The sequence below is a fragment of the Myxine glutinosa genome, chromosome 11 (genome assembly GCF_964187855.1).
Source record: "Myxine glutinosa chromosome 11, kmMyxGlut1.1, whole genome shotgun sequence".
NCBI classification, from domain to species: domain Eukaryota; kingdom Metazoa; phylum Chordata; class Myxini; order Myxiniformes; family Myxinidae; genus Myxine; species Myxine glutinosa.
This window is the reverse complement of record NC_136271.1, coordinates 77991889-78006555: the sequence shown is the minus strand read 5'-3', so window position 1 is coordinate 78006555 and position 14667 is coordinate 77991889. Positions and strand designations below refer to the sequence as shown.

Sequence of the window (14667 nt, the reverse complement as noted above, 5' to 3'; positions counted from 1 at the left end):
CATGCGCCCTCGTTGTCACTAGGTCGTCGGGAATCAAACTTTACCAGTTCAAAGCGTGAACATGCTTCCCTTGAGAAGGAGTGGGGTGGAGGGGAAAGGCCTGGGGCTTCCCCATTTATCACACAGACTTACGAGCCTTTCACCCTTTCTGAGTTACCAATGAATTATTACCCTCAAAAGAGCAATGAAAAATGTTCAAGGAGTCGTGAAGAAAAGGTTGCTGATGAAGAGACTGAGCCCACACCGCAGATGCAATAAAGACGAGAAAGAGAAATGAGAGATTGCAGACTCTCAGCAGGACTCGTTTTATGTGCTGTTGTGTTATGTACAGTAATTAATAATAGATGTAATTGATATGTTCCATTATGTAATTGGTACATGTATACGTATACATATATATATATAGTCAAACAACAACAACAACAACAGGCATTTTAAGGCCATTTTCCCTGCAAGAGCGGGGGTTAGCCTTGCGGTCCCCATGACAATCTTCTCCATTTTGCCCTATTTTCTGCATCTCCCCTTGTTAACCCCCTTGCCCGCATTTCTTCTTCGACCATCTTTAGCCAAGTCTTTCTCGGTCTTCCCCATCCTCTACTTCCTTCTACATTCATTTCCATCACTCTTCTCAACCAGTCACTTTCATCCTTCCTAAACACATGACCAAACCATCTCAACCTGTTTCTCTTCACAGCATCCATCACAGGCTCTATTCCCATCATCTTTCGCAATTCATCATTTGTCTTCCTCTCTCTCAACGATACTCCGCACATCCATCGAACCATTCGCATTTCCACCCTTTCCAGCCTTCGTTGCTGCTCTACGTTCATTACCCAAGTCTCGCTCCCATAAATCATAACACTTCTCACACATGCAGCATACACCTTTCCCTTCAGCTTCAACGACACTCCCCTCCTCATCAGCACGCTATTCAACTATATATATATATATACAGTGAACTGGATGTAAATTGATGATTTTTGTGACCTTTGACTTATTGACCTAAAAAACATTAGGCTTCTGGCTTGTCCATTACCTCTTCAAGGTGGATAAGTTTCGTGAAGATCGGAGTGAAAATGTGGCCTCCAGACAATTGACATACAAATACAGTAGAGTAACAGACCAGAACAACCAATAAACTTGCGAATCTTCGATTTTGCAAGAAACAAACGAACCCAAATGCAATTCCCTCTGGAGAGGTTAAAAAGCACCGCCACACGTGTGAATATTAGGGTGGTGAGAACCTGGCCCCAAAGTGCCCAAACAGTGGTGTCACCTGTGTGACGGCTTTAATGCCTTCCTCGAATGATTTTGTTAGTCACGACAATAACAACAACAGCAGACTTTGTTAGCCAAATGTATTTACTAAAATATTTTTTTCTTAAAGGTAGCACATTTGTAGCTTCTTTGAAAATGCCATCCACAATCCTTTGCATGAAAATATACAGCGGGACAGTCATCATTGCATCAACCATGGCAGGAAGTCCTCCAGATCGCTCATTGGATGAGAGAAAACAAAATAATAGATATTGCAATGATATTTACAGAATGCCAAATGCCATTTATACTACATACAAGTTGTTTGAAATTTCGACTCTATCACCATTTGCACATCTCATACATAAATAAAGAGAATTAAAAAAACCTCCAACTAAGTACAGTCGTGTCCTGCTTTTTATGAGGAGTTGGATAGGCATGGGGAAGGGAGGGTTAGTGGCTTGACTTTTTTTGTCAAACAGGTAATTGGTGGCTTGATTTTGATGAAAGACTCAATCCAAACCAAGATGCCCTGTCAGCGAAAGTGAGAATTAACTTGCAGGCCATAAATGTTTGGATTTTGCAGCAGTGTGTGCTTCACTGCTCCTCGTGAACGCTTTAGGCCTTTAGTAAAATTCTCTTTTCATTGCCATTTAAAAATGACCAGATCTGTGGTGCCCTTTTTCTTTCGGCATTGCAGCGCAGCATGAGGAACCATTGCCTCCCTGGATTTGGAGCGGGAACAACCTGCGGTTATATGATCATGAGGATTGTACACATCAAGATAGCTATACATCTTATTACGGTATTTAAATTGGGATTTTGCAGTAGGGGCTTGAAAGATGGGGTTTGAGGGGAGGGGGGACATCCGTTTGGTCAAACAAAATGGCAAATGTACATTTATACAGGTGCAGATAAATATTACAATTTATACAAGGTTTTCCCACCCTACCTTCACCAATCCATACAAGTAGTATGTACAAATCAAATAAAAATCACATTCCTGGTTTACAAAGAAACTCCCAGCACAACAGGTTCATCATAAGCAGCACCACCTTGGGAATGTAGCAGCAGGAATACTGGTACAAACCAACAGATTAGGTGAAAAGTAAAACAAACCGTCTCAATCTTCAAACACCTAGCTGCACGCAAACTAAAGGTCAAAGGGTAATCAGACCTTCCGGTTATCGCTCACATCATCGTCACTGCAGCTTGAGGAGTTACTACTTCTCAAAAGTAGAGGTCTTGGTGGCACTCTGGTTTTCAACAAACATGGGGTCCACCATAGCCACCTTTGCAGAGATGAATGTGTGGATGCAGTGAAGAACTGCCACCAAGTTGGGGAATTCCAGCTCCTTGGCAGCGCAGCATAGTGGGAGAGGAATAGTATTAATAAATATAACAACAAATACCCACAAAAATTCCATGCAATGTAAAATGTGACCAAGTCCGCAACTCTCCCTCACCAACCCCAAGTCCTCAACCCTTCGCTTCCCAAATTCTTGTTACGAGCGTATCCAAATGTATCCAAGAAGGGGAGGGTTCCATTTCTCTCTTCTTCAAGGGTGAAATTAATGGAGGAAAAAGTATTATTTATGGTCTCATGTATGGTGTCTACTTTATCAGAGGGACAGATGACAAATGTGTCATCCACGTAACGGAACCAAACACGTCGCTGCACAAGTAGGGATGGAATGGAAATGGAACCCTCCCCTTCTTGGATCTGCTCATAACAAGGGATCCCAAAGGAGCCCTGAATATAACAGTTTGCAGAAAACCAACTCACACTGATCGCTACTATGATTTTGATTCCTGCCATCCAATGGAGCACAAAACCCTCTCAAAAAGAGCACGTGAGTTACCATCTACCTTCGAAGACAAGATGAGAGAAGTAGACCATCTTCGGAATGTGTTGAGGGCAAATGGTTACCCTGAGAGCTTGTTACTAAACAGTAAAACGATAATGGCTGCACCACACAACAGCCTGGGACCGAAAGAACAACCAAGGGGGTTTTGTGTTCTGCCCTTTATACCGGGGATTTCACAGAGGGTCGGCAGAGTTTTGAAAGCGGCATGAGTGAAGGTTAGTTGCTTCAAACCGGTTTTAACCCTTAGACGAGTTCTTATGAGGGTCAAGGACAGGCTTCCGAGGAAGGATATGACAGGTGTGGTGTGCACTGTGCCCTGTGTTTGTGGAGCAGAGTATGTGGGAGAGACGGGGTGGACCTTAGGTCAGCGTGTTACTGAACATGTTACTGAATTATCCCAACAGATCTGCTATTGCCAAACATGGTCTAAACTAAAGGAAGGGCACACACCTTTGTGGGATAGGGTTAATATTTTGGGTTCTACCCCTAGCAGGACCAGAAGACGTATCTTGGAGGCTTAGCACATGGAAGAAATGGTTACATCGATCACACAGGAGGTGATTGACTTGCTGTTAGCATTTGATCCACTCTTGTGGGAAGGAAGCGGGGATTCCCCGACTTTAAATAGAGATTCCACATAATATTGTCATCCAAGGTTTTTATCAGGACGATATTCCCCAAACTACCCCACGCCTCACCCCCTCCTTTGTTTCTCCCACCTCTTTACCCATATTCATATGGCCATGTGTTGATATTGATACCATTACAGGTTATTTTGTGCTTTCATCTCACTAACTAATAGCGTTACACGAACTTATGATCACTTGTTAAAATTTTACCGATTGTTCCGGAGTGTAGCTAAACATTTGGGTTATAATCCGGTTTTATTATTATCGTTATGGTTTTGAGCCGTTAATTTGCTGTTAATTTTTAAATTTGGTGATAACGGTCTGAGTTCACGAGAGCGATGTGATTTGTGTTTTGATTGGCTGTCCAGGTTTGCCCACCCCCACCTTTGAGTATATAAGGGGATTTTGAGATTATTTTATCACTCTTGAGGAAGGTTAACGGATGCATTTGGTTTTTCACATGTTGTATTGTTAACCGAAACGTTGAGTCATTTCGGTTGGAGATCTTACCATGGAGTCGTTTTAATTTACTCCCAACCGCAAGTCTTTACTTGTGTGTGTATATATACATACATACATACATAATTTGTGTGGACATACTGCGTATGTATATATACATGTACACACACATACACACCCACAACATTAATATTAACCAGCGACGAAACAATGTTTAATTCACTAATTCTTTTTTTTGCATACAGAATCGAGGCTCATGTAAGAGCTAACACATTAAACATGGAAACATGCAAGGTTTTCATGAAAACATGCAAAAAGACACACAACGAAGGGAGCGGGAGACAAGAGGGGGAGAGAGAGAGGGAAGCACAACAAGCACAACAGATGAGAACAGGGACAATCCTACGATATGTGACGGAGGGGCAGACAAAATGGCAAGTGTGCAGTTATATCGACAATATCCTGAACCTGGCTTGCACAAACCGCACTCCCTTGATCCTTTCCAATTGTTATGTCATTTTCCTGGCTTTCCTTCCTTCCAGTAATCTGCAGTTCTGCCATCCAATCCCTCCCTCCTTCCCTTCACATCATCCCCTCCTTCCCTCTTCTTTACCTCATTGCATTCTCCCAACGTTTCCCAGTTCCGGACATTTGCTCCTGGTGCCTGGTAAACGATTCCAGCATGTACACACTTTTGCCCATGCATCAGCCTTTCTTGTCACATTTTCTGCTCAAGGTGTTGCACGCATATCTTATTACCCTTTTCCCCCTCCAATTCCACAGTGGAGATGTTAATAGAAATCTAGCAATGTGTCCAAAAGACAGAGAAACCCATTATCTGTGACATTGGAGATCATTTATCATGTGTGCAGAAGATTGATCTTACCTTTGCTTCTATGAGCCTTGCATCAGACTTTTGAAAAAGAAATTTTATCTTGGTTTTGCTGTCATCTGAAGAACCCTTGAGCTGGCAGAACTTGAATCTCCAAAGAACCTTCTGCAGAATGAGGAAGACCAGTGAAGGTTTAAAACAAATCAAAAGAAGGGGGAAATGGTTTTCCTGTTCAATATCTCAATGATGTCAGTGTTACCTTGGTGCTGGCATCCAGGCAAGTGAAACCGAGGTTGAAATCTATGGACAGGAGGCTCCCATGTCCATGCCAAATACAGCTGTACATTTTGCTCTGTTAACGGCAATTTGTCCCAAAATTGAATTACAAACGCTTTGGACATTGTAGCACATTCATGGTTTAACACTTCATTTTAATTATATTCATCTAATGCTCATGCAAGAGCTCATACATAAATCACATGGAACATACAGACATTAATGCGCATACCACCCATGGACAACGGACAATGCGTAATTAATCGCAAGGACATTAGAAGACAATGGACGACGTTTCATGGACCAGCTAACGTATGTAGAACCACGTGACAAGAAATGTTGTAAAAGCATGCCAGGTCATGTGTGTACAAACTCCCTCTTCTCTCTCCTCCCATTTGTTCACCCACTTGTTGCATCCGCATGTTGTCTCACTGCCAGGGTGGTACCTTCTACAGTCTCTCACCTTGCTCATCCATGAACCTTGACTTTCAATACAAAAACAAGAAATATGTCATGCGTAGCACGATACCTGCAAAATCCCTAATATAATTTGTTGACCTTTGGCCTATGTTGACCTCAAAAATAATTGGTGGTTGAATTCAATGATCTGATAGGCAAATCCTCTTCAAATTTCAAGTCAATCAGATGAAATTGACGATTTTTGAAATTTGGCCTATATTGACCTTCTCACTTTTAGACCTCAAAAATAATTGGTGGATGAATTAAGTGACTGGATATGCAAATCCTTCTGAAATTTCAAGTCAATCGGATGAAAATTAAGCATTTTAGAAACTTCACCTAACTTTTTGACCTTTTGGCCTAACTTGGCCTCAAAAATAATTGGTGGTTGTAATCAGTGACCTGATATGCAAATCCCTTCAAATTTCAAGTCATTTGGATGAAAATTGAGGATTTTAGAAATTCCACCTCAGTTGTTGATCTTTGGCCTATGTTGATCTTTTGGCCTATGTTGTCCTCAAAAATAATGGGTGTTGAATTCTGTGGCCTGATATGTAAATTCTCTTCAAATGTCAAGTCAATCAGATGAAATTGACGATTTTTGAAATTTGGCCTATATTGACCTTCTCACTTTTAGACCTCAAAAATAATTGGTGGATGAATTAAGTGACTGGATATGCAAATCCTTCTGAAATTTCAAGTCAATTGGATGAAAATTGAGCATTTTAGAAACTTCACCTAAGTCGTTGACTTTTGGCCTATGTTGACCTTTTGACCTCAAAATCAATAGGCTTCTTCCTTATGACTAACTCTACCATTTGGTGAGGTTTCGTAAAGATTGGTTTAAAATTTGTGACCTGTAGGCGATTGACATACAGATAAACAGTATAACGCACAAGTCCGAGCAATATACTTGAAAAACCTTTGATTTTCGCAAGTAAAAAGGTTCAGGCCTATGGACGAGGCTGGATTTATGATGCATTTATATTTATAGGATTCTGGATATAGGATGCGTCTGGATATAGGATGCTGGATATAGGACCAGCAAATGCTGTGCACTGCGAAACTGTAAAATTGTTTCACGTTTGTGTTCCATTCCTTGAGCATGCTCTAAATTCTCAGACATACTCAAACATGGAACTCCGGGCCTTTCCACCTCTCCCAATATGCACCCAAGGCCCTTCCCTTATCTCCCCTGACTCCGAAATCCTCCCAAACCTCTTTCCCTTCTCTTCGCACACACCAACCCCTCCTCTTTCTTTCCTCGTTGTATCTTCTCCAACATGCATACATAATAAGTACAATAGTCTATTAGATCACTACTTTGTAAGAACAATTTTTTATTCAGATCCGTCTAGATCCATGTTTTTTTTTTGTTTTGTTTTTTGTATATATACACAAAGAATTAAGTTAAGCACCCCCCCCCCCCCGTTTTTTTACAACCTCGCACATTACAAGTTTGTTGTCGTCAAAACAGTGTAATATACCCATGATATTGCTATATTTTCTGGAGAAGTGATATTATGGTCACATAAAAACATAACAATCATGCCGTTTTCAATATTTTATTCTGAATAATTTAAGGTGAAATTTTTTGGGAATTTTAGGCATATTTTCACCTCAATTTAAGTATGGAGCTATAGGTCCATCACGGACAGTGTGGATGACGTTTATGTTTTCTAACGTACAGTCATTGTTCTGAGAAGACCTCTAGCGATCTTTGCGTCAATAACGTGTGTAGGACCCACGTGATCGGATCACTGACTCAACCCTACGTCTCATAGACCCTGTAAGCCGTCGTATGCGTTGCTGTGGCAGGTTGTTCCATTCCCGATGTAATGCACGTTCCAATTCATCCAGATTGGCTATTGGAGGGACCATCTTCGCAATTTGCATTACGTGCATTACGTGCATTACGTGAATTGGAACGTGCATTACATCGGGAATGGAACAACCTGCCACAGCAACGCATACGACGGCTTACAGGGTCTATGCGACGTAGGGTTGAGTCAGTGATCCGATCACGTGGGTCCTACACACGTTATTGACGCAAAGATCGCTAGAGGTCTTCTCAGAACAATGACTGTACGTTAGAAAACATAAACGTCATCCACACTGTCCGTGATGGACCTATAGCTCCATACTTAAATTGAGGTGAAAATATGCCTAAAATTCCCAAAAAAGTTCACCTTAAATTATTCAGAATAAAATATTGAAAACGGCATGATTGTTATGTTTTTATGTGACCATAATATCACTTCTCCAGAAAATATAGCAATATCATGGGTATATTACACTGTTTTGACGACAACAAACTTGTAATGTGCGAGGTTGTAAAAAAACGGGGGGGGTGCTTAACTTAATTCTTTGTGTATATATTATTTTGTATATATATTTATTTCATATACATGCCACTGGATCCATTTTTTTTTTTCTTTTTTGTATATATATTATTTTGTATATATATTTATTTCATATACATGCCACTGGATCCATTTTTTTTTTTCTTTTTTGTATATATATTATTTTGTATATATATTTATTTCATATACATGCCACTGGATCCATTTTTTTTTTTTTTTTTTTAATATATTATTTTGTATATATATTTCTTTCATATACATGCCACTGGATCCATTTTTTTTTTTTCTTTTTTGTATATATATTATTTTGTATATATATTTATTTCATATACATGCCACTGGATCCATTTTTTTTTTTCTTTTTTGTATATATATTATTTTGTATATATATTTATTTCATATACATGCCACTGGATCCATTTTTTTTTTTTCTTTTTTGTATATATATTATTTTGTATATATATTTATTTCATATACATGCCACTGGATCCATTTTTTTTTCTTTCTTTTTTGTATATATATTATTTTGTATATATATTTATTTCATATACATGCCACTGGATCCATTTTTTTTTTTTCTTTTTTGTATATATATTATTTTGTATATATATTTATTTCATATACATGCCACTCGATCCATTTTTTTTTTCTTTTTTGTATATATATTATTTTGTATATATATTTATTTCATATATACACAAAGAATTAAGTTAAGCACCCCTACACAACGAATTAAGGTAAGCACCCCCTAATATATATTCTTTGTGTATATGTATACATTGGCATATATTCTAAGGTATGTGAGATCAAATAATGATTGGTATGACATTAGTTATTGACGTTATTGACGTTATTGACGTCACTTACACGTTATTGACATTACACGTTATTGACGTTATTGACGTTATTGACGTTATTGACGTTATTGACGCAAAGATCGCTAGAGGTCTTCTCAGAACAATGACTGTACGTTAGAAAACATAAACGTCATCCACACTGTCCGTGATGGACCTATAGCTCCATACTTAAATTGAGGTGAAAATATGCCTAAAATTCCCAAAAAATTTCACCTTAAATTATTCAGAATAAAATATTGAAAACGGCATGATTGTTATGTTTTTATGTGACCATAATATCACTTCTCCAGAAAATATAGCAATATCATGGGTATATTACACTGTTTTGACGACAACAAACTTGTAATGTGCGAGGTTGTAAAAAAACGGGGGGGGTGCTTAACTTAATTCTTTGTGTATACATGCCATTGGATCCATTTTTTTATTTATTTTTCAAAATTTCCAATTTTGCAGTTCCAATTGCAGTTCCATAACCCTGACCCTTCACTGGTCATATTCTTTAAATGTAACACAGATTACAAAACGAAGCATTCATCTTGTGGTGAACCTATCAGTAAACATGCGTTGCGATGGAAATCCATTTCCTTCCTGGCACTTTCAGGAACATCAGCGATGAGGAAAATCCAGGAGCGCACGTGACGTCTGGTTTGACACTACCTCTAATATTTGATGCAATTTCGGAAACAGCATGGGACAATTCCACAATCAGATTTCTCATTCCATGGGCTCGGCAGCATCAAAATCTAACACACACATTTGTATAGCAATTTCAGCGCAGGCAGGTGAAGGTAAAGATGGCCTAAAATTTAGTTACCAAACCCCCCCAACCATCCCTTATCCATACATACAATTCCTCGACGTCCATAACCTTTCCAGCACAAAAATCCAGTTTTCATCCTTCTCAGAGTTGGGCAAACTATATACCAGGACAGAAAGCAAACATCACAGAGTTGACGAGGCTGGAACCAATGCAGATTCTTCCACCTGTTCTGTTGATTCCAAAAGAGGAGCTTCTGGAGAAACTTGGAAACAAGAAAAGGTGGTGGGATCCATCTTGTCCGTTACCAACCCGAGACATCCTAATGCCTCATTTTACATTTGTATTCCACTTGTATACAAATTCTAGGTTCATGGAAATGCAAGGTGGGAGAGGGCAGTTCTCCATCATGTTTACGACAAAACAATGTTTAATTCACAATCTCGCGAGATTCCGTCGCTGACCTGTCTGTGATGTCATAGCAATAGACTTGCTTGTGCCTTTGCCTCGTCATAACAGACACCAGTAGTGTTGAGAGCTTCAGCTTTCACCGAATCCAAGAGAGACAGATGTGCTGCTGTGTGTGGTTCCAGCACATAGGGGAGAGCAGTACTCCACTGAGCTAAGGAAAATGGCCTAGTTAGTTGGGAGTAGTTCTAATTTTTCAAGGAATGATGGAGGATGTCCAGTTTACGGCTGACATGGGCGGTTAGCTTTTGTTCATGCCTCTTTGTGAGACCTAAAAGTTCAAGAGACATCTTCCAGTAAGTGGCGATGGAAATAGAGAGATGGATTCATTCCGGAGCGACAAGGTCAGTGTGAGACTTGTCTGGCTTTAAAGACATGTTCCGCATATCAGACCAGCATCTAATCAATTCCAGATTAGCAGAGAGAGAGGGAGACAGCTGCTGCCAGCATAATGGTGGGATGGGGAGTTATTGTGTAACACAAGGTGGAGTCACATCTGCGATGCGAGAGGGTTTTCTAGAGAATCGGAGAGGTCATTTATGTATACGACTGTGAGGAACAACACTGGGTCCAAGACATTGCCTTGAGGCACTGCAGCCTCCTCTGGGAGAGGGTGGAGAGGCTTACATTGGTAGCAACGTGTTGACCACTGAGTGAATGAAGTCAGAAATCCAGGAATGAAGACGCCCTTGAATGCCACAGGCAAGAGTTTGGCAAGCAGAGCAGAATGCTGGACTGTATCAAATGTTCGAGGTCTGTCCAGGGAGACGGTCCTGACCTTTTGTACTCCACTCTCATTTTGGCATTCATCCCATTGGGAGGATGGTTGGTGCCCAGTTTCATAAACCTGTTTTTATTCTAGTTTGACTTTAATAATTGCATCTGCACCATGTAGCTTGTATTAATTATTCAACGGCAATCAAGATACCAGACCAACTTCCTATTGACAACTATCGGGGATGCCTCTTCATGGTGGATGTACCACCCAACGCCAGTCGGGGGACAAATGTGCCCAATTCTTCCCTGCTGCCCGGATTTGTTAAGGTAGCACAGTCACTGTCCCCATGGATTGGCCCTTTCCCTCTCGTCTCTCTCTTCCCTCCCGTCTCTCTCTAACTCTGTCGGGCCCCTGACTTTGTGAAGGCGGGGGTACACCATCCTGGATGTGGGGTATCTCTGGGTCACTCCGGCGAAATCGATCGGCTGTCTGCATGCCGCGGGCTTCATTGAGAGAACTTTCTGGGGCCAGATAACAACAAAACATGAACTTCCTATTGACTATTTATATAGTTTTGATCTTTTTTGCCTCAATAATGACACAAGTTCTGAGTTGAGTGTTTTGTTTGAGTATTTTCATCATTTTCTTTTTTTTTTGCAAATGTTCTTTTGAAACAAAGTCAAGTAAGTATTTAAAATGAGGAAAAGCTTCAAAATAGGGATGGGTAGGCTGGAAGGTTTATGTGATGGTTGTTCAATTTTTAAACTTATGAAACTAAATCATGAAACATACTCCTCACTTCTGCCCCTATGGATGAAGAAAAGGATGAATGGGTAGGAATGTTCGGGAGTGTGACATTTTATGATGATATAAATTCCACATCCTATGAAAACATCACCCCAAAACAAAGCCTTCAAATTAAAAGGAGTTCAACTTACCACAACCCTCTGCACCTCAGCAAACTGGGCCTTCTGATAGGCCCTCTCGAGGACACAAGTGTCGCTGGGCAGTTCCACACTCAGGTAGTGCGTGTCCCCTGCGCCCGTAAGGATGCCAAAACAGTACGGCCTCAGATCTCGGAGCTCAGTGTCCTGGGGAGGTCTGAACATGAGTTTTCTGGTGCTAATAGCCACACAAATCCAAACACTTTCTAGCAGAATGAATTCTTTGATAACCAGTGTCCATAAACAAAAGCGAAGTCCCCATAATCTTGCAAGCAATGATCGTCCGAATACCAGTACCAGCAACTGCCAGGATAGTCTAGACCCTGGAGGTGTGCACACTCACATCTGAGCTGTCTAGCCTCGGTTGGAATCTCGGTCCAGCTACAAACTGCCATCCTGGTATTTCACAGGTCGGACAAGGCATCAATGCACGTGCCATCCCTTGGATGGATGTTCAACTGGGTGACCCTTCTGCTGACATTAGTTGATGGGTGTTAAAAATCTCATGATGTTCTTCAGAAAGAGTAGGGGAGCTCACCTCTGCTGCTGAGCCTGCTGGGAAAACTTCGAGCTCTTTCATATTCCCCCCCAATATAAATTCCTGACAATGTCAGTGCCTGTGGGGCACTAAGATTGACCTGTGGCCCCAGGCACCACAAACCTTAACTACACCACTGGGTGTACTGGTGTCCAAAATTCTAACAACCAGCTAAAATTAAACCATCCCATCATAAATGTATGCATTACTCAATATCACATAGAATTGGTCATTTCTGGAAATAATTGTAATTGATTCTTACAGAAAGTCGACCAAGCATCATTGGGTGCTGCAATTTCAGAGCTAAATTGCCACAGTTTTGTGAGACAAGTCAAGCCTATCTTTTGTGCAAGATGTTAACAGCACCTGGAATTGCTTCCACAAGGAGCTGTGTCAACAGAGTAATGTCACCTTTTCAATGGGTTCCATGGCACTAGCAATCACTTCTAAACATCCTGAAGTTGCTCTGGAGAGTTCAGGCCTCTCAGGTGTCAAACATAAACTGTCAGACACATTACTCTCCAAATCATCATCTCTTGATGGACCATGATCTGAAAATGTGCCACGTGAGGGAGTTCTTCACCAACTTTGGTATCTCAAAATCAACCGGGCCAAACAGTGTCAGTGCTCTTCTCTGACTTCACTTTTACATTCCTTAAAGTCTAACAGCCTTTTCCATGGATGACGGCCAATGATACAGAAGAAAGTGGCAAAATGAGTCCTCTGCATTAAAGAGCAGTCAAGATTAATCTCATCATTAGGTAGGTAATAGAGTTCACCACTGCAGAACACTTAAAGCCATTCATCTCTCCAACTTCATCATCATAGATTAGCAGTTTATAATTTCTACTTACTCTTAATGTTGGACATTATACTTCTGCTCCCTACATACCAACAGACTGAGGTTATGAACCTCAAGCAAGAGGATTATATGGTTTATAGGGTTTATCTCATGCATATCTCAGCGAACCTGGTCAAGTGCCTGATGCTGCTTGCAAAGTTTCCAGACAGTGGCATGCAGGGACCCCACTACCTGCTTTGCTAGTTAATTTATCATTCTGACATATCATTTATTGTGTAAATAAAGGTGGAAAAGTCTGATTCAATGCAATTTAATTCTAGGCTATAAGGCAACAAAAGGTGAAAAATTTGAAAAGTGGTGTAGACTTTCATAGGCACTGCATATGTGTGTCATATATATACTGTATGTATATATGTATACATATATATATATACATATATATTGTTGTGGATTTGAGAATTGTGTTTTTTTTATTATGGTTGTAAGTGTAATGAAGATCGTTGTAAAATATCACCCTCCTTCCTCCATTTGGTGTATAAAGGTCAAAGGTCGTGCCCGTAGTTATTCCATATACAATCACGTAGCAAATCATAGATTTCCTCCTTGTTTAGTAGTTATCTCCTTATTATGTGTATAATAAGGGCTTTGTTAAGGCTTTAAGGCTTTGTTAAGGCTTTGTCTTCCATTAATTAACACTCCATTGCACCGAATTCAAATAAGGTAGATTCCCTTCGCATTCCCCTTTTGTCATCAATTGCCAACTGCATTGGGCGGTTTTCTGCATTCGCCGCTGCTGCTTTGTGGTTTTCGCCGCAAAACTCCATCGAACACGTGGGCAGATCAGAGAATAAGGGGGAGGAGCCGCCGAATCCAGGGCATTGGCCGCCGATCGTCATCACAAGGTGGAGCCAGCGAGCCCCGGCCCGCCAATCAGGACCGGTGAGAGACCAGCTCGGGCGTGGCGCGGGTTGATCTGGAGGCGCGCTATAAAAGCGCGCGCGGAAGCCTTTGGGAAGAGAGAGAGAGATGCGGCAGATGAGTCCAGAGGAGAGAAGTGACAGAGCCCCACGAACAGTACCACGCAGCGTTGACTCCACCAGGCAGCTTTGACTCCACCAGGCAGCGTTGGCTCCACCAGGCAGCTTCGACCCGTTACCCCGTGGGAACCAGGATCGGTGGCATCGGTGGCCGTCGAGATCCAGCCCGACGTCCCGTGCGGGATCAAGCCCGAACCATCTGCCCCAGCTGAACCTTCCTCTCTCCTTCCAGTCCTTCGTTCCTGCCTCCATTCCATCCTTCTGTGTACGTGAGTTTGTTCTGTGTGTCTTGTCCTTGGGGTTAAGTAAGACTGTAATAGGTAAGCTTATTTGCACTGTGTCTCTTCTTCTTCTGTATTTTATTTTATTATCTTTCCTCCTCCTTGGTTTCTTTTGGGTGTAC

General features: G+C 41.1%; 1 protein-coding gene across 3 annotated transcripts in view; it reads right to left on the bottom strand.

The window, feature by feature from the left end:
* Positions 1 to 1344: 1344 nt before the first annotated feature.
* The window catches only part of LOC137414179 (gamma-2-syntrophin-like), a 492304-nt gene continuing 478981 nt past the window's right edge, over positions 1345 to 14667 (bottom strand). For 2 of the 3 annotated variants that reach the window (XM_078786810.1, XM_078786808.1), the window contains 4 exons: positions 11882 to 12034; positions 5305 to 5397; positions 5100 to 5210; positions 1345 to 2612 (listed from right to left, as the gene is read on the bottom strand). In XM_078786810.1, coding sequence (XP_078642936.1) covers positions 2481 to 2612; positions 5100 to 5210; positions 5305 to 5397; positions 11882 to 12034 — 489 coding nt within the window. In that variant the 3' untranslated portion in view covers positions 1345 to 2480. The remainder of the gene's footprint in view (positions 2613 to 5099; positions 5211 to 5304; positions 5398 to 11881; positions 12035 to 14667) is intronic. The other variant, XM_078786809.1, reaches the window with a different exon arrangement.